At 43.4% G+C, this 24,257-nt stretch overlaps 1 protein-coding gene across 2 annotated transcripts; it reads left to right on the top strand.

Annotated features, from left to right (window-relative positions):
• Positions 1-382: 382 nt before the first annotated feature.
• LOC134351037 (uncharacterized) lies at positions 383-22,725 on the top strand. Of its 2 annotated transcripts, none has more exons than XM_063057027.1 (3): positions 383-551; positions 8,807-8,966; positions 9,097-22,725. In XM_063057027.1, the coding sequence occupies exons 1-3, from the start codon at positions 492-494 to the stop codon at positions 9,939-9,941; spliced, it is 1,065 nt and encodes a 354-aa protein (XP_062913097.1). In that variant the 5' UTR covers positions 383-491; the 3' UTR covers positions 9,942-22,725. The 2 variants fall into 2 exon arrangements, with proteins under 2 accessions (XP_062913097.1, XP_062913096.1); XM_063057026.1 differs by having other exon boundaries at positions 383-722.
• The last annotated feature ends 1,532 nt before the right edge of the window (positions 22,726-24,257 follow it).

Raw genomic sequence — 24,257 nt, 5'->3', positions numbered from 1 at the left:
TTTTTTAAATTTCTATTCCCATAGATAGATGCATTTACTGTAATTCAGTTTTTCCAGCTATTATGTATCGCATTGTACTGCTGCCGCAGAAACAACCAATTTCACGATATGTGCAGGTGATGTTAAACGTGATTCTGATTCTGAAAGCCTTTAATTCGCTCAATACCAGCCTACATCCCTCGGCCAGGGACCCTCACCGCCGCCATCTTGCGATGCCAATTTTAGTGCGGGCGCACATCGGGCCGGCGTGGGCGGGTCCTCGTCAGTCCGCTTCTCCGATTAGCTGCGCTCCCTATGATGGACAGGAAGTTCTGGGTCTCCATTGGCCGGCGGGGCCATATATGTGTGTGAATGTCCGATGAGGGACGGGCTGGCCGGAGGGTGGGTGTTTCCGGCCGACCGCCCGACGACGAATTTCCAGCCTCCTCATATTCCCCCAACACCTTTCCCCCTTCAGCCTGCCCCGGGTTCGGGTTTTGTTTCTCGCCGGCATGTCGGAGCCTCGGACCCCGCGCTTCAGCGATAGAGCAGTGCAGGTTCTGCTGGAGCAGGTGAGGGCTCGCAGGGAGATATTTTTCCCCTCCGAGGGCAGGAGTGTGCCCAGGGAGAAGGTGCACCAGGCCTGGATGGAGGTGGCACACTGTGTTAATGCCAAGAGTGAGGTGCCAAAGACTTGGCTGCAGTGCCGCAAGAAGTTCAATGGCCTGACCTGGACTGCGAAGGTAAGCATGGTGGCAGCAGGAGTTCGCCCCCAGCCACTCTGCTCCAACCAGTCACCAGTCCTTGTGTTGGCAGGTTTCAGAATCAGGTTCATTATCACTGTCTCTCTCATGATGTGAAGTCTGTTCTGCGGCTGCAATGCAGTTCAAAGTCGTAACATCACTATACATTGCAAAATAGTTCTACAGAAAGAAATAATGAGGTGTGTTCTTGGGTTCATAGAGGGGAAGGAGCTGTTCCTGAATCATTGTTTGTCAGGCTTCTGTACCTCCTGCCTGATGTTAGTAACGAAACAGAGCAAAAAAAAGAATAATTAGTTACTGTTCATGGCACAGCTCAAAATACAAGGACAACCCTTTGGATGAGATATGAGAAGGGATTTCTTTAGCCAGAGGCTAGTGAATCTGTGGAATTCATTCCCCTGGATGGCTGTGGAGGCCATGTCATTGAGTATATTTAAAGTGGAGGTTCTTGGTGTCAAAGGTTGCAGAAAGAAAGCAGGAGAATGGAGTTGAGATGATAACAACTCGCACATGGTGGAGAAGACTCAATGGACTGAATAACCTAATTCTGTTTTTGTGTCTTGTGGTCTTAAGAAATCTGATAGCAGAGGGAAAGAAGCTGTTCTTAAATCATTGATGGTCTTCAGACTCCTGTACCTCCTCACCATAAGAAGAGGGTATGACAAAACTGATTTCCCCTGTATCATGACAAAGGCATGTGTCCATGTCAGAAATGGCTGTGGTCCATATGCTTCCCGCCCCCCCCCCAACAAAGTGTTCGGGCATACTCCAGTATTTTAGCCTGCCCTTGGCCTGCTAAACTTGCTTCTTCCTGCAGGTCATGTCTTGGGAGGTGGAAATGACCCCTGGAGGCACGACATGCAATCTGTTGGAGGAACTCAGCGGATTGAGCAGCATATGTCGGAGAAAAGGAATTGTTGAAGCTTCAGGTCAAAAGGCTGCATCAGGAGCAGGAACTGCGAACATTTCAGGCTGAAGCTAGCTGCAGGGCTAGTTTGGATGCAGGGTTTCAAACAGGAAGGCCAACAGTTCCTTTCTCTGATACCTACTGCTTGATCACGTGGATTTCCTCCAGTTGGTTGTTTATCATTGTCATCGGTAGTCTCCGATGTCACTCATCTGGAGGAAGGGCCCTTCCTTACAATCTGAAAAGCCACTGTTATGGTTTTCAGAATCAGTTTTAATATATCACCTTTAACCCTTTCTGTAGAAATTTTCAAGTGTCTGTTGACATACCAAATCTCCTCAGATCTGCTTTTTTGATCCTTTGGCTAATTTCTGTGTCTACGCCATCATTTTTGCATTGGCTTTGCTTTCCTTGTAAGTCTGCTGTGAAGTACCACATTAAATATGTTGAAGAGTAATCTGCATTTGTATGGAATCAAAGTTACAGCGCCCTAGGAGGTGATTCAGGCAAATATCTCTGCACTGGTTTTCTACCAAACCATTCCACTAGTTCCAGTCTAACCAATTCCTTTCCATTCTCTAGCCTTGCAAAGTTTTCATTGCTATATACACTCAGTGGCCACTTCATTAGATACAGGGTGCAACCTGGTATGGACTTTTGGTGCTGTAACCATCCACTTCAAGGTTCGACATGTGCATTCAGAGATGCTCTTCTGCACACCACTGTCGTGGTTATTTGAGTCATAGTCACTTTGAACCAATTTGGCTATTCCCCTTTGACCTCTGATTGACAAGACGCTTTCACCCACAGAACTGCCGCTCACTGGATGTTTTTTTTTTGTTTATTGCACCATTCTCTGTAAACTCTAGAGACTGTCGTGCATGAAAATCCCAGGGGGTGTCAGCGGTTTGAGATACTCAAACCTCCTTGTCTGGCACCAACACTCATTCCACGGTCAAAGTCACTTGGATCAGATTTATTCCCCATTCTGATGTTTGGTCTGGACAGCAAATGAACCTCTCCTCCTGAGGTTTTATGGCGGTTGACAAACAGCTTTGTGGTGCATTTCCGCCACCTTCTGAACTGGAATATGGGTCAGGATATCTAAACGTTATATATTTGTATATCTGTCAAATTCTATAAAAGACCTGTATTCTTAAGGAACTGCGCTGTATATTTAAAGCAACAATCCTGCGATCCTTTCTGCAAAATATTGTTAATGTTAAGTTGTGTTTTATTCTGTGATAACTTTAAAATCAACCATCCTCTCTTGGGCACCTCACCAGAATATACTCAACTGTATCTTGTTGATTACAATATTTGTTACTGTATTTCTTCATTAAAAATAATGTATTATTTAACCCTGTGTGCCCAAACCTCAATCTCACCTCCTCCCTCCTGCATTCCTTGACCATCCCACTTCCTTCCAGATATTATAAAGATAACTCAACCTCTTGACCATGTCTGCATGCTTTTATGCATTGAGTTGCTGCCATGTGATTAGCTGATTAGATATTTGCATTAATGAGCAGGTGCACCCAATAAAGTTGGCACTGAGTATATTTATTTAATTCCTTCCTTCTTGAAGGCCAGAATGGAATCTCCTTCCACTACATCTGCAGGCAGTACATTTCAGATTACAGCCACATGCTGATTTTTTTAACGGTTTTCTTTGTGTCACTCTTAATTCACTTTCCCTTAATATTTCACCTGTGGCCTTTAATCCTTCGCACTTTCCAGTGGGACCAGCTGCTTGCTATCCACTCTGTGTAAACCCCTCATCATGTTATACATTTCTGTCAAGCTTTCCTTCTGTAAAGAAAAAGTTTTGACTTTTCAAATCTTTCAGCATCTTTGCTGGAGAAAAACATCCCAGGAAGGATATCAAATAAAATGTTTCTGTGAACAATAAGAGCAATTAAATCAATTTACCAATAGATGGGGTTTAAAGAGCTTCTTAAGAGAGAAGTAAAAAAGCTGGAACATACAGCAAAGTTGCTGGTGAACGCAGCAGGCCAAGCAGCATCTATAGGAAGAGGCGCAGTCGACGTTTCAGGCCGAGACCCTTCGTCAGGACTAACTTCAAAGTTGCTGGTGAACGCAGCAGGCCAAGCAGCATCTATAGGAAGAGGCGCAGTCGACGTTTCAGGCCGAGACCCTTCGTCAAGACTAAAAAAGCTGGACGTGTTTGAAAGCATAAGTCATGGTATTTTGACCTTGGTATGTGAATGTAATAGAGTGACTGTGGAGAGGATGTTTCCTATGGTGAGAGTGTCTAGAACCAGAGGACACCGCCTCAGAATAGAGGGGTGTCCTTTTAGAGTGGAGATGAGGAAGAATTTCTTTAGCCAGACAGTGGTGGGTGAATCTGCGAAATTCATTGCCACAGGTGGCTATGGAGGCCTAGTCTTTGGGTATATTTCAGGCAGAGGTTGATAAATTCTTGATTAGTCAGGGCGTGAAGAGATATGGGGAGAAGGTTGAAGATTGGGGCTGAGAAGGAAAATGGATCAGCCATGATGAAATAGTGGAGCAGAATAACTGGACCAAATAGCCGCATTCTGCTCCTATGTCTTATGGTCTTGTGGTGAAATAGGTGGAGTGATTAAATTCAATAATTGTCAAGTAGTGAGAATCTTGGTGCGCATAGACAAGTAGGACTGAATGACGTCTTTCCCATCTGCATGACCGTTTAAGAGGACAGTATTAATGAGTGCAGATAGTTTAGAGATTGTAGCTTGGGGAGTGGGGTGAAGCCATGCAGCGTATGAAAATAAAGATGAGAATTTTTAAACTGGGATTTTGCTAACCCAGCAATCACTATGAATCACTGTGCATAATGTGTAACTAGATTTTATGCGGCATGGGTTAAGGGTAAGATAAGGTGAGCTTTATTTGTCACACGTATATCAAAACACAGTGAAAGGCATCATTTTGCATCAACAATCAACATCGTCCAAGGATTAAGCTGGGGGCAGCCCACAAGTGTCCCCATGCTTCCAGTGCCAACATAGTATTCCCAAAACTCATTAACCCTATTATCAACTGTACATGTTTGGAATATGGGAGGAAACTGGATCACCCAGAAGAAATGCACGCGGTCACAGGGAGCATGTACAAACGCCTTACAGACAGCAACAGGATTGAATCAGTGGTCCCTAGCACTACAAGGTGATGTGCCAACTACTATGCTACTGTACTGCCCTGCCCTTTTAGAAGTTGGTGTGGATGGGGTGGCACAGCTATACAGGTAAATCTCTTGACTGATATCTGTTGCAAAATGGGTTCAGTCCTAATCTCCGGTGTCTGTATGCAGCTTCCATGTTCTTCCTGTGTGCTTTGCTTTCCTTCCAGATGGCCAGTGGATTATTAATTGGCTATCTTACATTATTCCTAATGTATGGGATAATTAGCTATTATCCCATACATTAGGAATAATGTAAGCTGGAGGATTACAAGTACCTGGGGATGCGAATTGACAATAAACTGGACTGGTCAAAGAACACTGAGACTGTCTACAAGAAGGGACAGAGCCGTCTCTATTTCCTGAGGAGACTGAGGTCCTTTAACATCTGCCGGACAATGCTGAGGATGTTCTACGAGTCTGTGGTGGCCAATGCTATCATGTTTGCTGTTGTGTGCTGGGGCAGCAGGCTGAGGGTAGCAGACACCAACAGAATCAACAAACTCATTCGTAAGGCCAGTGATGTTGTGGGGATGGAACTGGACTCTCTGACGGTGGTGTCTGAAAAGAGGATGCTGTCTAAGTTGCATGCCATCTTGGTCAATGTCTCCCATCCACTACATAATGTACTGGGTGGGCACAGGAGTACATTCAGCCAGAGACTCATTCCACCGAGATGCAGCACAGAGTGTCATAGGAAGTCATTCCTGCCTGTGGCCATCAAACTTTACAACTCCTCCCTTGGAGGGGCAGACACCCTGAGCCAATAGGCTGGTCCTGGACTTATTTCATAATTTACTGGCGTAATTTACATACTACTATTTAACTATTTATGGTTCTATTACTATTTATTATTTATGGTGTAACTGTAACAAAAACCAATTTTCCCCAGGATCAATAAAGTATGGCTATGACTATTGGGGAGAACTGGTGGGCGTGTGAGAGAGTTACAAGGAAATGTGGGGGAATGGGGTTGATGGGACTGCACTGGCAGCCAACAGAGGGTAATGGGCCAAATTGTTTCAGTGTTGTAAGGAAATATGGAAAATGCTGGAAACACTTGGCAAGTCAGGGAGATTTTGTTGAATGGGAAACAGATTTGTCTGGGAAAGATACAAATCTAAACATGAGATTCTGCAGATGATGACAATCTAGAGCAACACTTAGAAAATGCTGGAGGAACTCAGTAAATCAAGCAGCATCTATGACGAGGAACAAACAGTCACCATTTTGGCTGAGACCCTTTATCAGGATTGGAAAGGAAAGAGACAGAGGCCAGAATAAGAAGGTGTGGGGAGGGGAAGGAGTACAAGCTGGCAGGTGCTAGGTGAGATCAACTGGGGTGGGAGGGCTGAAGTAAGGAGCAAGAAGGTGATAGGGAGAAGAGGTGAAGGGCTGAAGAATGAATCTGATAGGAGAGAAGGGTGGATCATGGGAGAAAGAGAAGGAGAAAGGGCAGCAGAGGGCATGTGAAGAAAAGAGGAGAGCCAGAATAGGGAACGGACAAGGAGAGGTGGGGGGGAATTACTGAAAGTTAGAGAAATCAATCTTCATGCCATCAGGTTAGAGGCTATCCATATGGAACATGAGGTGATGCTCCACCAACCTGAGTATGGACTGATCGTGGGAGTCGAGGAGGTCATGGACAGACATATTGAAATGGGTGGCCACCTGGAGATCCTTCCTTTTGAGAAGCATCAGATCTCACCAATGCAGAGGAGGCAACACTAGATACTGTAGACCAGTGATGCTCAGTGTAAGCCATTGGGTCCCCCAGGGGGCCATGCCAGATTTTGTCATGGTTACAAAGAAACTGGGAGCCACAGAAGTTTCTGAATAGGCCATGATAAGTTTACTGTTTTATTGAAAGATTACTAAAATATATACATAAAAAAGAAATGAGTATATGTAATTTAATTGGATGAAATAAGATGTGCTAGATGCTGCAAATGAGGCAGCAAAATAGCTTAGCTGTGTGTGTGGGGGGGTGGGGTGCGGCATATCATTCGCTCTCTCCTGCTTGACCACGCACAAATCACTGTTCACACCCTGCAGGGCGGCCCGCTGAGTCCTGTTGCACATCCACAACTGCAGATCTGCTCTTTGCCCCACTGAGCAAGTATATAACAAGAGGCTGGTTCCATTTGCCTTCCACCGACCTGTGCATGTTATATTACTTACAAAACATGACATGAAGGCTGCAGTGGGGTCCTCGGCCAGAAATAGCTGAACTGCAAAGAGGTGAGACTTCACACATTCTACCACTGCATCACTATACCATTACAACTTCTATTAAATCCCTGTTACGTATTATTTTGAAAGGAAGTTCAAATCACTCTTCCTGGTTAGTGCATGCTCCTTATTGCCATATAGGACTTGAATATATAATAGGATTTTAAAAAAATGCCCAATAAATAAATAATTTTTTAAAAGTATTGCCTAAAAAGCTGGTTTTATTTTTACATGTTTATTCAATACTGGTACTTTTTCACGTGGGATTCTACTTATAATAATTCTTTGACTTTTACTGATTTTCTATAGAGCCTACTCACTCTAAAGTAGGTCTCTCTACCTAGTTTGGTGTCATGGTTGTTACTGTTATACATCAGTGGTCGCATAATCAGGACTCGTGATCTGCACCAGCTGCTCATATGACCATCCACCATCTGCTCCCATGGCTTCACGTGGCCCTGATCAGGGGGGGCTAAGCAGGTGCTACACCTTGCCCATGGGTGACCTGCAGGCTTATGGAGGGAAGGAGTGCTTGTACCTCCTTTGGTAGAGATATATCTCCTCTCCGGCTATATATACCGGTATATATAATGTGAATGATGTTGTCATCACGTTGCAAGAATGTCTTATTGAGTTGCAGAGTGATAAAATGCTCAAGCAAAATTGAAACACAGCAAGCAACGTTTTTGAATATCTACTGTTTCCACAGCTTTGCGAGAAAGCCAAGTTTTTAATTGGATTTCCCACCTCTTATCTAGTTGAATGTGGTTTTAGTCAAGCTCTTCAACTGCGTTCAAAAGCTTGTAACCATCTTGATGTTGTGAAAAGATGTGATCTTTGGTTATCTCTAACCAAGTTCCAACCAGATATTCAAAAACTCACTAGTTTGCATCTGTGGCAAGGATCTCACTAAATACCCAATGTAACAATATTAATCGCCAATATTAATTGCTGGTTATAGTTTTATTATATATTATAAGTGAACTATTGTATTTAGAACTTTGAAATAGTTTTATTTTTCATACACACCTGCAACACTATATTTAACATGTAGTAACACTGATAACCTGTTAAGACATAAATATTGTCTGTAGATTACAATAAATAGTACAGTTGACAAAAAAAACCTTCGCAACTAATGGAGACATTGGAGGGTGGCGACCGCAGAGGTAAATGATAGTCTCAAGTGGGCCATGAGCAGAAAAGCCGAGAAGCACTGCAGAGAAATGACCTGACAGATACGCAGGTGAAGTGTTGCCTCACCTGGAAGGACTGTTTGGAACCTTGAGTTGTGGTGAGGAAGGAGGTGTAGGGATCAAGGTTGTTTGGTTGAACTCAAATTTATAAACTGTAAGCAAGGTATCCGCTTACACAGGTAAGCCTGGATGAAAGCCCTCAGAATTAGACATGAGCAGTGATTAAAACCTGGAAAACTTTTCACATCTCCTGTATGGTCAATATCCCGTAGAAGAAAAGTAATATAGTCACTGTCATATATTTTCGTGGAAGCATTATGTTTTATGCAAGTTGGCCACAACATTTCCTGCATTACAGCAGTGACTCTACTTTAGAAATAATGCTAAGGATAATAAATAAATTGAAGCCCTTCATTTTCTACACAAAACCAATAAACATGGCTGTTAACTGGCTACATCCCCGCCTCCTGCATGCAGCTGGTTCGCACGTCTCCGTCATGCATTATAACAATGAAGCACTAACTCACTCTCACTATTTCTACAGGAGAAGTTGGCCCACAAAACAAGGAAAAGAACCAGTTGCGGGGAACGCCCAGCATCTATTCTAGATCTCACCCAGATGGAGCAGGAAGCCCTGGACATCATTGGGCCAAACAGCAGGAGAAACATTGAGAATGGCAAGGCCGGAGGCCAAGTACCACAGGGTGCATTCCTATTTCTCTTACCTACTCTTTTCAGTCGTCACACAGACTGAGTAATCACCCTAGAGATGTTCATGTACTGTTCTTACTTTACCATCCCAGGACTCACCAATCTTGTCTCCCTCTTTTTCAGATCTGACTCATTACCTAGGCTTTATTGGACAGGAGATGGAAGAGGAGCATTTCACAGAAGATGCACAGTCACCAGCCCCATCTTTCCACTACATCAGCACTGACCTAAACATCTCCAGTGGAATGGACGGTCAGCTAAATGGATCTTCACATAATGAATTATTCAGTAGTAATGAACAGGAGCTGGACATAGTGGAAAGGACCATCCAGGAGACCGATGACTCCAGGGCAACCTCTGGTCCTAGCTGTATCGAAGAGGACAAAGATGCAGATCTCACAGGCCCAGCCTTTAGAAGAAAGATTTTCCAGGAGCATCATCAGTTGCTCCAAGCTTTGGACAAACTGCCAAAGAGCTGCCTCACGCTGTCTGAGAGTGTAGAAGAGTCTGCATCCATCTTTTGTGGGGTTGTGGCACAAGGTATCACCACCCTCCAGTCTACCATGGAGCGAGTTGCCAACTCTGTCGATGCAGCAATGAAGCCCTCTGTCCATGAGCCTGTGGCACCAACTTTGGCGTCACTGATTGAGGCTCAAACAAGTGCTATTCAGGCTCTGGCTTGCACCATTTCCACTAGTTTGGAAAGGTTGGGCGGGCGTATTGATAGGGGGTTCGGTCACATCTCAGACCTTCTGCAGTCTGCTCTGCCACAGCTCAATGGCGGCATGGAGTCACAGCCCCATGTGAGTGGGCCAGCTGGAGTGTCTCTTGCTAGCCTCTCTCGGGGTAACAGCACGTATGATCCCTCCCCATCTTCCGAAGCCCCATCTCCTCCAGAAGCACCATTGAATCTGCAGGTGGCAGTCAGATCCCCTCGAGGTCGAGCTCTTCGAGGCAGGCGTCCTTGAGCATCCTTCAGACACTGACTGAGTTACACTAACTGCCAGTTCTCTGAACTGAAGCCACGAGGGATTCACAACTAGGAATAGCAAACGATGACTTCATAAAGGTACTACAAAATGGTATCTGGAAGACTGCTGCTAATTGCATAAGCAATAAAATATTACTTAGTTTGCAAATCTAATATACTTGGTTAGATGGTTTGTAACCATGCTGCTGTAATGTCAACTGTTGGGGACATCTGTGTTAGTGGTTGGAGGTATCGCTGGATGACTGAAGACTTGAACATGCTGTTAATGGGCATGAGTTAAGTAGACTACTATTCAGGTATGAAAGACCAGGAAATGTGGTACACAGTAGCGTTTTTTAAATCTTTGTAACTTTCAGGCAACACTTTTATCAGAAGTTGGCACAAAGAGTAGTAAAAGGCCACTCTGGCCTTTTGAGACTGTTCCACCATTCAACATGATCAATACCACATTCTTGCTGATTCCCTAAAGCAAGGGTTCCCAACATTTTTTATGCCATGGACCCCTTGCCATATTGGGACCCACTTCCCTAAAGGTTAATTTGGCAGGTTGAGTCAGTAGAAAGGAAGTCAAATGCAACGTTGCCATTCATTTCAAGAGGACTGAAATATAAAAGCAAGAATGTACTGAGGCTCTCTCAGGCATTGGTCAGGCCACATTTGGTGTACTGTGTGCAGTTTTGGGCTCCATATCTAAAAAAGGATGCACTGGCATTGGAGAGGCTCCGTAACTTTACGAGTATGATCCTGAGAATGAAAGAGTTAATGTATGAGGACCGTTTGATGGTCGTGGGCATGTACTTGCTGGAGTTTAGATGAATGAGATGATGGGGGGGGTGGCATAAATCTCATTGAAACATACAATATTGAAAGGTCAAAATAAACTGGATGTGGAGTGGATGTTTCCAATAGTGAGGGAATCTAGGACCAGAGGACACAACCTCAGTAGAAGGTGGTCCTTTTAGAACAAAGATGAGGAGAAACATCTTTAGCCCAAATGCAGTGAATTTGTGGATTTTTTTGCCACATACGGCTGTGATGGCCAAATCTTTGGCTATATTAAAACCGGAGGTTGTTAGATTCTTGATTAGTGAAGGCGTCAAAGGTTATGAGGAGAAGGCAAGAAAATAGGTTGAGAAGGATAATAAATTAGATGGAATGGCAGAGCAGGCTCAATGGGCTGAATGGCCTAAATCAGCTCATATGTCTTAAAGTCTTACTGCTCTTTTCCCATAACTTTTTGAAGTTTTAATATCTAGAAATCTGTATACCTGCACCTTAAGTATCTCTATTGTCTTGGCTTCCCCAGTCTCCAGTGTTGGGGAGTTTCACACTGAAGAAATTTGTCCTCTTCTCACTCCCAAATGCCTTGACCCTGTCCTGAGATTCTAACTTTGGTTCCGGCACACACCCCTCTTACAGGAAAGATCCCTTGTGTATTGGGTCTGTTGAGCCCTGTCAGAATTCTGTAAGTTTCGATGAGATCTGCTCTCATTTTTTTCTGAAATCTATTAGTAGTGGAGTGGGTAACATATCCTCTTTCAGACAATACTGCCATCCTGTGAACCAGTCTGGTGATACTTTGTTGCACTCCTATGACAAGTATGTCCCTTGAGTAAGGAAACTAAAACTACACCAGGTGCTGCAGGTTGGCATCACCGATGCCCTGGGTAATTGACTTGACTTGACTTGACATTATTTCTCACATCCTTCACATACATGGGTAAAATTCATCTTAACTTTTGTTTTCAAAACCTGTGCAATAAAAGTTAATATACCATTTGCCACCTTAACCGCATACTTACTTTCATAGGCTGACGTACATGGACACCCTTTGTATGTCAGCAGTTCCCAATCTGTCACCCTAACCTGGCAAGGACAACCGGAGAACAGAACTGGAGATCAGGTCCTTTGGTTTTGAAAATCGAGCTCCTTTGTCTTTTCGTTCGGGTGAGCCTTGTGATGCTGAGGAATTCCTAAGAACTTATTTTTGAACTTTACTCTTGAGTAGTTGAACTGTAAATAGTCTACTTCACATGGTCCCACCGTAGCTACCTCAACCTTGACATTTATCTCTATATGTTAGCATCTCTTTGAGATGACATGATCTTCTGTAGGCAGCCAGGAGCAGCATCACTTTCTGATATTGGTCTAATTATCCTTTACCAACATGTTCTCTGATTATCCTCAAATCTAAATCCATTTCTCAATAGCCAATTTGTAATTTTGCTTTGATTGCATTGGTTGTGTCTCAGTTATTCTACACTTGCTTCTCATTCCTTAAACCAGCATAGCACTCTTCCCAAACTCTGTTAATTTAGGGTTTCGATTGCATTTCTTTTTATCCATGTTATGATATAGGAATGGGTTTGCTTGGTGGCCCAAACATCTGTTTCCTTGATATATGATTCTGCAATTCCTGGGGGGTGGGGGTAGTGGTTTAATGTGGTCCTGAGCAATTATTGCCTCGAGATTACCTTAAGATCAAGCACGAAGCATTCTATATCAAAAGATTTAAACCCTTTGCTAGGAATTTGGCTGGGTTGTGGAGAAGATTGATGATCAAATCTGCAGACGAAGAGCTGTGATATTAATTGTTCAGGAAGATCTGACACCCAGGATAATTTATTGCTGTTCCATCTCAACTCCAGTTTTTGCTTTATTGTCTTCTTTGTTAGACGATAGGAGGTAGGTGGTTTTATAAGCAGTAGAAGTGTTTAAAAATTATAAATATTTTACTGACAAATACGTTTTCACAGTTTTGACCATTTGTTTAATGTAGGTCATTCACTTTAATAACCAAAAAGCATAAATTGCTGCAAGCTATAAGTACCAGAGGTTCTACAAGTGCTGGAAATCCAGAGAAACACACAAAATCCTGAATAAACTCAGCAGGTCAGGCAGCATCTAGGAGAAGGAATAAACGGTCGACATTTCAGGCGAAACCCTTCAGGCAAGTTTTGCAGATTTTATGGATAGAAACCCATGATGGTTAAAAGAGACCTAACAGGCAGTATATATGTATATTTATGGTTAGTATGTGTGATATGTACAAGGAGTTGACTTTAATATTATAGACAGGTTTAAAGTAAAAATGCAATGAAGTTCTTTATATTTAGGAATTAGAAATTATTATGCCATAAAATATTAATAATTTATTTATAGAGCATTTTTCATACAGATGATGTAGTTCAAAATGCTTTACAATGGGATAAAAGTGCAAATGTGAAAATAGAATAAAAATAAACTTGAAAATAAAAGGTAATTTTATGATGCCATAATTGAATGACCTTTATTGTCATTATACATAGGTACAATGAAACTCTGTTTGGCTTCCTCTCAGGCAATTAAATAAAGCGGTAGATAAAATCAAGACAGTAATAGAAAAGCAGTATTAAATAGATAAGTAGCAGAAAATAAGTTGCAGCAGTGCCAGAATATCACAGTAATGCACAGAGTGCCGTTAGTGCAAGTATTTGAGTCCTTGTGTGTACATGTGTGTGCTCACAGTTTCAGTCATTGTCCTGTGGGAGTGGTGTGATGGAGGCCACAGCTCTGGGATAGAAGCTGTTCCTCAGTCTATTTGTTCTGGCTTTTAGTGTCCTGAACCTTTTGCTGGACGGCAGCGGGTCAAACAGGGAGTGGCGGGGGTGTGTGGTGTCTCTGGTTATGCTGATTGCTTTCCTCCTGAGTCTGCTGGAATAGATGGTGTCCAGTCCTGGGAGCTCCATCCTGACAATTCACTGGGCCGCCTTCACCACACGATGCAGGTCTTGTCGCTCAGCGGCTGTGCTGCTGGCATACCACACTGTGGCGTTGTCGGTCAGGATGGTTTCAATTGTGCTCCTGTAGAAGTTAAGCAACAGCTTTTGTGGAAATTTGGCCTGTTTCAGCTTTCTGAAGAAGAAGAGTCTTTGTTGTGCCTTTTTTTACAAGCAGCGAGGTGTTGGTGGTCCATGGCAGCTGTTTTGACAACATAACTCCAAGGAACTTTAGGTTTTCCACACTTTGCACTACCTCTCCATGTATATGGAGGGGGTGTGTACTCTGTCCTTTGATCTCCTGAAGTCAATGATCATCTCTTTTGTTTTAGAAGTGTTAAGGACCAGGTCATTGTCCTTACATCACTCCGTCAGATGATCCACCTCAAGCCTGGAGGCTGTTTCATCCTCGTCCGAGATCAGGCCAACCACTGTGGTATCGTCCGCAAATTTAATTATGGAGTTGGAGGTGTAGATGGGGGTGCAGTCATGTGTGAAGAGTGTGTAGAACATAGGGCTCAGCACACAGCCCTGCAGGGTGCCTATTTTTAAGATGAGGGTGTTAGAGCTGTGCTTACCAATTCTAACTTGCTGTGGTCGGTCTGTGAGAAAGTCCGTGATCCATGAGCACGGGGGGAACCAAGGCCAAGAGTGTTCAGTTTGCTGACCAGTTTATGGGGGATGACGATGTTAAATACAGAACTGAATTCCACAAATAACATCCTCACATAAGTGTTCGGTTCCTCTAAGTGAGTCAGAGCAATATGGATGGCTGTTGTGATTGCATCCTCTGTGGAGTGGTTTGCCCGGTAGGCAGACTGGTGTTTGTCCAGATCAGGTAGGATTATTGCCTCAATGTGTGAGAGCACAAGTCTCTCAAAGCACTTCATGGCTGTGGGTGACAGTGCTACAGGGCAATAGTCATTCAGGCACTTCACAGCTGATTTTTTGGGCACTGGGATGATAGTGGAGGCTTTAAGGCATGTTGAAACAACAGCTTGTTGCAGTGAGAGGTTAAATATACTTGTAAACACCTCAGCAAGCTGGTCAGCACATGCTTTCAGTACCCGGCCGGGCACTCCGTCTGGGCCAGCTGCCTTACTCGCCTTCACTTTCCTCAGGGTGGGTCTCACCTGGTGTTGCTTAAGGACCAGTGTGGACTCATCGTCAGGTAGGTTGATGAGTGGAGCAGCCTCCTCCCTCTGAGTATCAAAGCGGGCAAAGAACTGGTATAGGACATCAGGCAGTGTGGCGTCATCATCTGGCAGCAGATTATTGGATTTGTAGTCTGTCAGCGCCTTGATGCCAGACATACTGTGGGGGTGGTTGTTATCAAACCGATTTTCAATGCGCAATTTGTATTTGCGCTTTGCATCCCTGATGCCCCTGTGGAGATTCCCCTGTGCTTCACTGTAGGCTTGTTTGTCTCCTGATCTGAAGGCTGCATCGCGCTCCCTGAGTAGTGCCCTCACATTGCTGTTAATCCATGGCTTTTGATTGGGAAGCACCTTAATTGTCTTTTGTGTGATTACATTTTCTGTGCAAAACTTAATTTATCCTAGGACTGAACCACCATATTTCTCCAGGTCTGCTCCCTTTGCAAACAAGCCCCAATCTGTGTTGTCAAAACAGTCCTGTAGCATTGAGGTGGCTTCCTCAGACCACATATGTACTGTCCTGATGGTTGGTTTTACTCCGCAGATCGGTGGTCTGTAAGCTGGGGTCAGTGTGAGGGAGATATGGTCTGATTGTCCTAGGTGTACAGATGGGGTCGCTTTGAATGCTCCTGGAATATTTGTGTAGACTTGGTCTAGTATGTTATATTCTTGTGTCGGGAAATTCACATTTTTGTAAAGTTTGGGCATGACCAGTTTAAAATCTGTGTGATTGAAGTCCCCTGCTACAATGATCACTCCGTCCGGGTGAGCCATGAGCTGTCTGTTGGTGCTATCATGTGGCTTTTCCTTAAAATCTTGATTGTACTGCCCTTTTTTTCTTTCTTCTTACAGAAACATCTGCATGATGCTAAGCTAGGGCACATCATCAGTGATGTTACCTGGGGTCATCAGGTGTTTCAACATCACATACCCTAGCCCAGGCGACCCAACCGGCATTGATCAGACCCCGGCCTGTGCCCTAGCAGCAACCCATGGATCTGCCCTCTTTATCCAGAGCCATCTTGATGTTTTCTCTGCTGCATCTGTGACGGTAGAAATGGCTCTCCTTCTCTCTCCCGTGATTCCAAGTTGCAGTGTATACTTTGCAGAGCAACTGGCCTGCAAAGCTACGACAGCCGACCTCCACAGGCCAACACTTTGCTCTCCAGCCTCTTCTTTGACAGTTGTCCTTCAGATCTTCATTCTTCGCTCTTTTCCGCTCATATGCCTCCTCCATGCGATCTGCCCACGGCACGGTAAGCTCAAGCATAAGAACGTGCTTCGATGAGTCGGACCACAACACAGTGTCGGGCTGCAATGTAGCCTCTGTGATGTCGGGCCACATAGTCTCTGTGATGCGGGGAGGAAACTGCAGCTGTTTTCCCAGGTCTGCTTTTAGCTTCCAGTCCTGCGCAGTGAAGAGCAACCCGGTTGTTTTCTGGTGTTCTGTTGGTATTTTCCCCTCTTTGACAAAGCAGATGGTGTTCTTGACTGGACTTGTTTTCCGGCAGATGTTAAGGCTGCTGCAGATTGCCTCAGCAATTGTCCGGAGGACCTGGTCATACCGCCACCGATAACGGCCATTGGCAAGAGCTCTGGGGCAGCAGCTCAGAATATGCTCTAGCGTACTGGTCTTCTCACAGAGGGGGAACGCTGGTCATTCTGCAGGGCCCCAGCAGTGCAGGTTGGATGGGCTAGGAAGGACGTCATAAACAGCCTGGATAAGGAACTTGGTGCAGTGTGGATCCACCTTCAAGAGATTGTTCCACGTGATCTTTCGCTCGATCACCTGCTCCCATTTGGTCCAAGCTCCTTGCTGTTTCATTGCCACTGCTCTGCTGGTCCTATCCTCCTCCACAGCTGCCCTTACTTCATTCTGGACCAGTTCTCGTCGCTCTTTCCCTTGTACTTTGTCAAAGTGGGGGACTTCAAGGCTCCAACTCTTCCCTGGGCGACTGCCCCCACCAGCACTTTGTGGCGCATTTGTGCCTCAGCTTCTTCCACTGCAGCCTCTGCTCTCTACTCTCTTCCAGTTCTCACCGCCACTCTTGCTCCGGCAACCTTTGGATCTGAAGGTTCCCGGAACTGCAGCACCTCTCTTGCTCACAAAACCTTGAACTCCTCTTCGATGGATTTCAGGGGGAGCCTCAGTTTGCAGTTATTCCCGTATGGAGCAATGCTGCTGATGTTCTTTGGTAAACCCAGCCATCTTCGCAGGAACCGGCTGACTACCCTTTCTAATTCAGCAACAGTGGAAATTGGAAACTCACAGAGAAGCAGTGGCCAGAGGATTCTTGGTCGTATACCGTGCTGGTAAATCCATGCCTTAAACCGCCCAGGAAGGCCACTCCTGTCAACCTCTTGCAACCATTGTTCAAACTCCCCACAGGTGTTTCTTATTGCCGCCTTATCTCTGAGTGTTGCATCAAACATCTTCCCAAGACTTTTAACAGGGTTCTCTGTGATGGTAGGAATTGGAATGTCCTCAATAGAGAAACGAAATCTCTCCTGTACTCTCCCCTTCTTCAGCACTGCAGATCTTGATTTTGCAGGCTTAACGGACGTCCTTGCCCACCTCATCAACCTTTCCAGCCCTTTAAGAATCCACCAGGCACTGACTCCGTAGTGATAGGTCAGGCGGGAGGAGAAGATGGCAGCGCGCCGCACGTGCGCAGCTCTCCAGTGAAAAATGATGTTGTATCTGTTAAATAGGGGCCGTGGGCAATTTTGATTTGATGGAGAATGGACGTGAAAGCACAGAGGAACATCTGGAGAAATTTCTGAAACGCCCGTTCGCTGCTGTCGTTACTGTGCGGTCGGGAATCTTTCGGAGGGTAGGCCTCAAAATCCCCGGCCTTGCCTGCTTTTGGCGACCGAGAAAGAGGTCGAATTGCTCGGACAGAGATGGCGCTCAGTACTCGGTGTCGGAGAGCTGATCAGAGCTCGAAGTTTTCGGATGACTCAGAGTCAGGTTGTGGTCGGCATGGCAGGGAGAGTTTTTCTTCCCTCTCCCGTCTGCGTGAGATGTGGGACATTTGAGAAACTTTGAACTTTACTGTGCTCACGGACTTCATCAAGTTATGGTATTGTTGCACTGTTGTAACTATATGTTATAATTATGTGGTTTTGTCAGTTTTTTCAGTCTTGGTTTGTCCTGTGTTTTGTGACATCACACTGGAGGAAATAATGTATCATTTCTTAATGCATGTATTACTAAATGACGATAAAAGAGGACTGCGTGTCTTCATAATCTAGATCATCCATGAAGGGTCGTATTGGTGGTTGGCGGACCCCAGATCTTGATTTCAGGCCTCGACACTCTGGCTCTGCAGATTTTACCAGCATATTCATTGCCAGGGCGAAAAGGATGACTGAGATGGTGCAGCCTGTGATGATACCAATCTCCAGCCTGCACCAGTCTGATGTTGTTGGCCCTGCTGAGACTCTCAGGTGGAACTCGTTGTAGTAGTCCATAAGGAGGCCTCTGATTCCTTCAGGAACATGGTGCCTTTTCAGAGGGTCTTCAACAATTTTATGGGGGATTGATCCATAGGCATTGGCCAAATCCAACCACAAGACCACTAAGGCACCCTTATTCTCTCTGGTCTCTCTCAGGAGCTGTATGATGACTCCAGTGTGCTCCAAGCAGCCTGGTACTCTTGGAACGCCACCCTCCTGGACTGAGGTGTCGATGTAATTGTTCCTCAGGAAGGACTCTGTTAAGCACTTTGCCACCACGCTGAAGAAGATCTTCCCTTCAACACTCAGCAAGGATATTATCCTAAACTGGCTGATGTTCTAGGAGTTCTCTTTTGGAATCCACACTCTGTTTGCATACCTCCATTGCTTGAGCACTTTGCCTCTCTTCCAGACGACCTTGAGGATTCTCCACAGCCGCCGGAGAAGCCGGGGGCAGCGTTTGTAGATGTAGTAGGTGGTGCCACTCGGACCAGAGTTTCAACTCAATAAAACCACAGCTTCTCAGCATTTTTGCTCAAAATATTATGTGTCACATGAAACTACCTGTCATTCTTTCAAATTTTGCTGAATGTGGGTCCTTGGCAAGATTTAAAAAAAACACTAGATTAATATATCAATAAGTTCCTAATGTTATTTTCCTGCCTCTGGCATAATAGTATATGGGATTACACACCAAATGCTGGAAAAACTCAGCAGGTCATGCAGCATCTATAGTGGGGAATAAACAGTCGACGTTTTGGGCCCAGACCCTTCTTCAGGAACAATATTTACCAGGATTAATCTTTTGACATACATATGTTTTTACGATTTTTTCTATGTCTTGCTCATAATTTTAATTTCTTCCTCTGACCTTTAGGCATCCTTTCCATTTTTAAGTAACTGTCCAAAATGTCAAGGTTATCTCTTGTTTGTTATCGTTGAACAGTGCTTCATTCAATCTAATGTAGTCACAACCCACAGCTCATCTCATAGATATTTCTGAATAAAATGGATATTGTCACAGTAGCATAGCGGTTGGCGTGATACTATTAGAGCTTGGGTTGTTGGGTTTTGGAGTTCAGTTCCATCACTGTCTATAAGGAGTTTGTACATTCTCCCCGTGACTGTGGGTTTCCTCCTGCAGTCCAGAGGTGTACCAGTCAGTAAGCTAATTGGTCATTGTGAATTGTCCTGTGATTAGGCTAGGATGAGGTAGGTGAGTTGGTGGGCAAGGTGGCTCATTTGGCCAGAAGGGCCTGTTCTGTGCTGTACCTCCAGATAAAAATAAAATATTAAATTTGGGTCCTGTAAACTTCGCCTCTGATTGGATGTACATGCAGCTGATGACCTTTTTTCCACTGGAAGAAACAGGAGTCAGAAGTTAAGAGTATGGACCTGATTTTAAAATATTCAACCTCTTGCATTGAAGATTTGATGAGGGAAGAAGCTTTGGATGGAAGACGGTGTATCATGGTAGCTTCCAGTCAATGTTTCAAGATTTTCTTGAGGTATTGTTATGATTTATGATCAACTGAGCGAGAGATGTTTCCTGTTCAGATGCCCTAGATGCACTTAGTCACGCCCCTTCCAGGGAAATGTACCAAATCTTGGGCAGATAAATTTGGCAGACTGTTTAGAAATGGCATTTAATGTATAAAGTTAGGGCAGTGTTATTTATACTAGAGGAGGCAAAGAGTGGCCAAATGATTCATTGTGCTATGGGATTACTGAAGGGTGTTGCAGCATTCTGAGACAGGTTCAGAAGTACTTCTGAACTTGTGTTCCATTATGTTCCACAGTAAGTTCAAAGAAAACAACGAGGTATGGATATTTCTGTCCCCACTCCCCTCCCCTGGCCTTAAACCATTGTGATGCAGGAGCCAGAGGGGAGATGTCTACATGACCTTGTCAATCACTCCTACTTTGATTCCCTTTTTACCCTGCTGCATCGCTTTCTCCAACCAGAATGGAATGATTGTATTTACTCCACTTCCTTCACAACAACACTTAATTGAGGGTCTTGAAGGCTTTGACTCGAGCAGTAAAAACCAAGTCTAAGGCAAAAGAAGGCTTTCTGCCATAAAATAGCAGTGAAGTTTTGGGCAGGAACTGATAATTCCTGTCTATAGGTTAGATTCTGTAACTTACACAATAAATGTGCACAGCACAATAATTATTAGTGTAGGAAGTTGTTAGCAATGCATTCCACATATTTAAAAGCACACTAATTCATTTAATGTCAAACTACTGCAATGTATTCTCCCAGGAAACATTATTTCACAACTTCCAAAAGCTGACTGATGAAATTAGTGCTTTAGTGCTAGCACAGAACAGGCCATTCAGCCCACAATGTTTTGCCAAACCAGCAAAAAAGCAAATCAAAAATTTGCTGAAGATTGTTCTTCCCATGGTATTAATCAGAGTGTTTAAGGTGTCTTAATGATATTTTAGATGTTTTATCAATACTTTACGGATTTTTTTTTATCCGAAGCTGCTGTATTTGGTTAATGCCTTTCTCCTTTACATATCATGTGCTGGGCCAACTCGCCAGATATCAATGGGTACACTGCAGTGTGGATCTCCCAGCTGTGTTGCTTTTTAGAATGGGAGGTGACTTGGGAGGAAAAAAATGTCTGGTGTGCAGTAGGTTCAGCTTGAACCCCAGCTTCTCCTCCAAAACCATGACAGTCCTGTGAAGTTAGATTGTATCTATGGTGTACGTGTATGTTTTAAATTGGATATGAGGAACTATGAAGTGGGGAAGTTAGGGAACTTACTCTGCCCTAGGCCAATTGGGCTAAAGATTTCAATGTAATATACTATATTTGACTTCTATTTGCTTTGTGTATCCGCAGTTGAAAATAATACTGATATATATTCTCATGCTGTTTTGAATTTATTAAACCTTCCAATCTGATTTGTAATTTGTATGTAATTTGAACTGATATTTTTGCAGTTTGTTAACCTGTCTATATTTTCCACAATCCATAGCCACAAAATGAGATTGTTCTTTTTAATCTTTAACTCACCGAGGGTCATGAATTCAGTCACAAGCAAGAGAAAATCTGCAGATGCTGGAAATCTGAGCAACACACACAAAATGCTGGAGGAACCCAGCAGACCGGGCAGCATCGATGGAAAAGAGTACAGTCGACATTTCGGGCCAAGACCTTTGAGTCCCGCCGAAGGGTTTCAGCCTGAAACATCGTCTGTACTCTTTTCCATAGATGCTGCCTGGCCTGCTGAGTTCCTCCAGCATTTTGTGTGTGTTGCAAGGGTCATGACTTAATGGTTTAATATATATTTCCTATAAGATGGTAATTAATTTCAATCATTAGGAACACTAAGATGTACGAAAATTTTAAACCTGAATTCTGTAAATTTTATCTTGTAATCATTATTGCAGTTGATGCTATAATTTCTTAAACTGTGGGATGCAAGATTTTAATTAATGTTTTTATAATTTTTAGACATTGAGATCTTGGGATATACGGTGGCTTCCAGTTATTTGGGCCATTGGTTAATCGGGCAGCTGTTTATTTGAGACAAAAAAGAACAAAAACAAATCGAGAAATTAGCTGGTGTTGCCTTTGTTTAATTGGGACACTGTACTGCTTAATTGGAACAGGAGACTTGTAGAACAGTTTCTAACTAGCAAGCACTTGTGTGGCCATTAGAAACTATGCTGTGCTTACAGCGAACAGTTTTTAAATGGCTTCAGTTGCATGTACTTGTGTTATCCATTTGGGCCAAAAGGCACCGATTCAAAATATCATGATTTTTGATCACTTTGTGCCAGGAAATTTATTGGTGGATTATGACACTACTTCAGGCAGGAAGGCAGAGGCAAAGATTTATCTGCACTTAAGTGTCTGCGCTGATTTTGTTCAATTACAATCAATCAAAAGAGCACGACAATGTACCCTGGTTAATACTCCATTGATAACTACTGTATTAGGAACTAGTACACTTCTATAGTAGTATTGGTAGTGTTCTAATTTGTTCTGTATTTCATTTAATTACATAATTAGTTACTCAGTTAAACAGTAGTTTGTCTTTTTTATACCTTTTTAACTATTTCCATGAAACTTCAGTTAATTAGGGCACCCATTTGATTGGGCCAAAATGTACTGGTCCTGATGTGTCCTAATTAACCGGAATCCACTGTACTTCGATCTTAACGTTTGCAAGTTGTGTCAATATTTGAGTGATACCACAGTGTTCCTTATGGAGATTATTATATTGTGTTATTCAGCTGATAAAGAACATGGATTTTATATCTTTGTACAACTACAGGGATCTATGTATACTGTATCTATTGGGATTAATACTGTATTATTCAACTCTAAATTAAACTTTCATTTCACTGTACACTTTGAAAATAGAAACTATCTACTATAATCTGAGCATTGGAGTTGTGTCTGATTTATGTTGGGATAATCTTTCATCTGAGAAAGGGTAAATTTTATGATGCTATTTAATTCCTACATAGTCGCAGTGCCAACACCACATAGAGGGTTAGACTTGTAAGTCAACCAAGAACTCAGTTTAAAAATAAGACCTGTGAAAGAGATTAACTTCAAGCCTGGGAGATCGCCAATAGTAATTACATTGACATTGCTCTTCTTTCAGTTTTATGGATTGAAATCTATTGGTGACAATGCGTTGGATATTGAGTGATTTTTCACTAGTGCTTACATCTTGACAAAAAGTAGCCAACATGCAGGAGCAAAAGGTAAATTGGGTAGATAAATGACAAAAGGAGTTTTAATCCAAAGTATTGTAAGGTATTGATTTTGGGAATTATAACAAGGGAAAAGAATACACAAAGTACAAGAGGATATTGGCGTGTTTGAAGTAACAGAAATATCTTGGTGTATACATAGATCCTTAAAATTAGCAGGCCAAGTCAGTGAGGTAGTTCAGAATGCATAAGGGACCTTTTCATTTATTAGCTGGGACACAGAATATCAGAACAGGGGAGAAGAAAACAAGATTAAAAAAGCAAGATTAAATAAGCTAGCTTTGTTTCTGTGGAATAGAGTTCAATGTGAATAGAGTCTCAGATGAGGCAGGTAAAACTCTAAGGGGTTAGAGAAAATAAAACAGTACAGCAGAACACTGGAATAATGCCCTTGGCCCACAATGGTGTACTGAACTAATTAAACTAGTAATCAAATACCTAACTAAATTACATCTATATCCCACCATTTTCTGCACATTCATGTGCCTACCTAAAATGCCTTTATCATGTTTGCTTCCAAGACTACCCCTGGCTGTGCATTCCTACCATCCACCACTCTGTGTTTCAAAAACAAAACTTGCCCTGCATATCTCCTATGATCTTAGCCACTCTCCCCCCAAATGTGTGCCCTATAGTATTAGATATTTTGACCTTGGGAATGAGATATGTTTGTTTATCTATGCTCTGTCTGTCTGTCTGTGTCTTGTTTTACGGTGGTTGGCACCCAGCTTAATGGTGCATTACTGCCACCTTCTGCTCCTGAATGTGCAATAGACTTACATTCTAAACCCCTTCACCCAATCACACACACACACATACCCCAACCTATATTTTATCCTCCCACCTTTGGCCATCCTAGTATCCTATTCCTGTTTATCCATCATATCCTATAAAAAACCCCTGTACCCCTTAAGAAAGCTAAAAATACCCTAACCTGTGCTCTCTCACCCATGCCCAGCAACCCTTTTAATGTGAATTCCTGCACCCCCAATTCCCTTAGTTTAATTCTCATCATCTCTCTCTCTATCCCATACTTGCTGCAACTCAGAACTACATGTTCTACTGACTCCTCTTCCTGACATTCCTCACACAATCCTGTCTGCTGTTTCCCTATCATTTTCAATGTTTCATTTAATGTACAGTGCCCCAGCCTTAACCTAGTCCACACAGTTTCC

Source organism: Mobula hypostoma, chromosome 8, assembly GCF_963921235.1.
Source record: "Mobula hypostoma chromosome 8, sMobHyp1.1, whole genome shotgun sequence".
Classification (NCBI taxonomy): Eukaryota; Metazoa; Chordata; class Chondrichthyes; order Myliobatiformes; family Myliobatidae; genus Mobula; species Mobula hypostoma.
Note: the sequence above shows the minus strand (reverse complement) of the source record. Positions and strands in the feature narration are given on the sequence as shown.

What these genes read in the sequence shown, in the direction of transcription:
- LOC134351037 (XM_063057026.1), top strand. Translation starts at nt 492, where the DNA reads ATGTCGGAGCCTCGGACCCCGCGCTTCAGCGATAGAGCAGTGCAGGTT. An exon ending in GCCTGACCTGGACTGCGAAG is followed by an intron (nt 723 to 8,806) that starts GTAAGCATGGTG and finishes CTATTTCTACAG; the next exon opens with GAGAAGTTGGCCCACAAAAC. An exon ending in CGGAGGCCAAGTACCACAGG is followed by an intron (nt 8,967 to 9,096) that starts GTGCATTCCTAT and finishes CCTCTTTTTCAG; the next exon opens with ATCTGACTCATTACCTAGGC.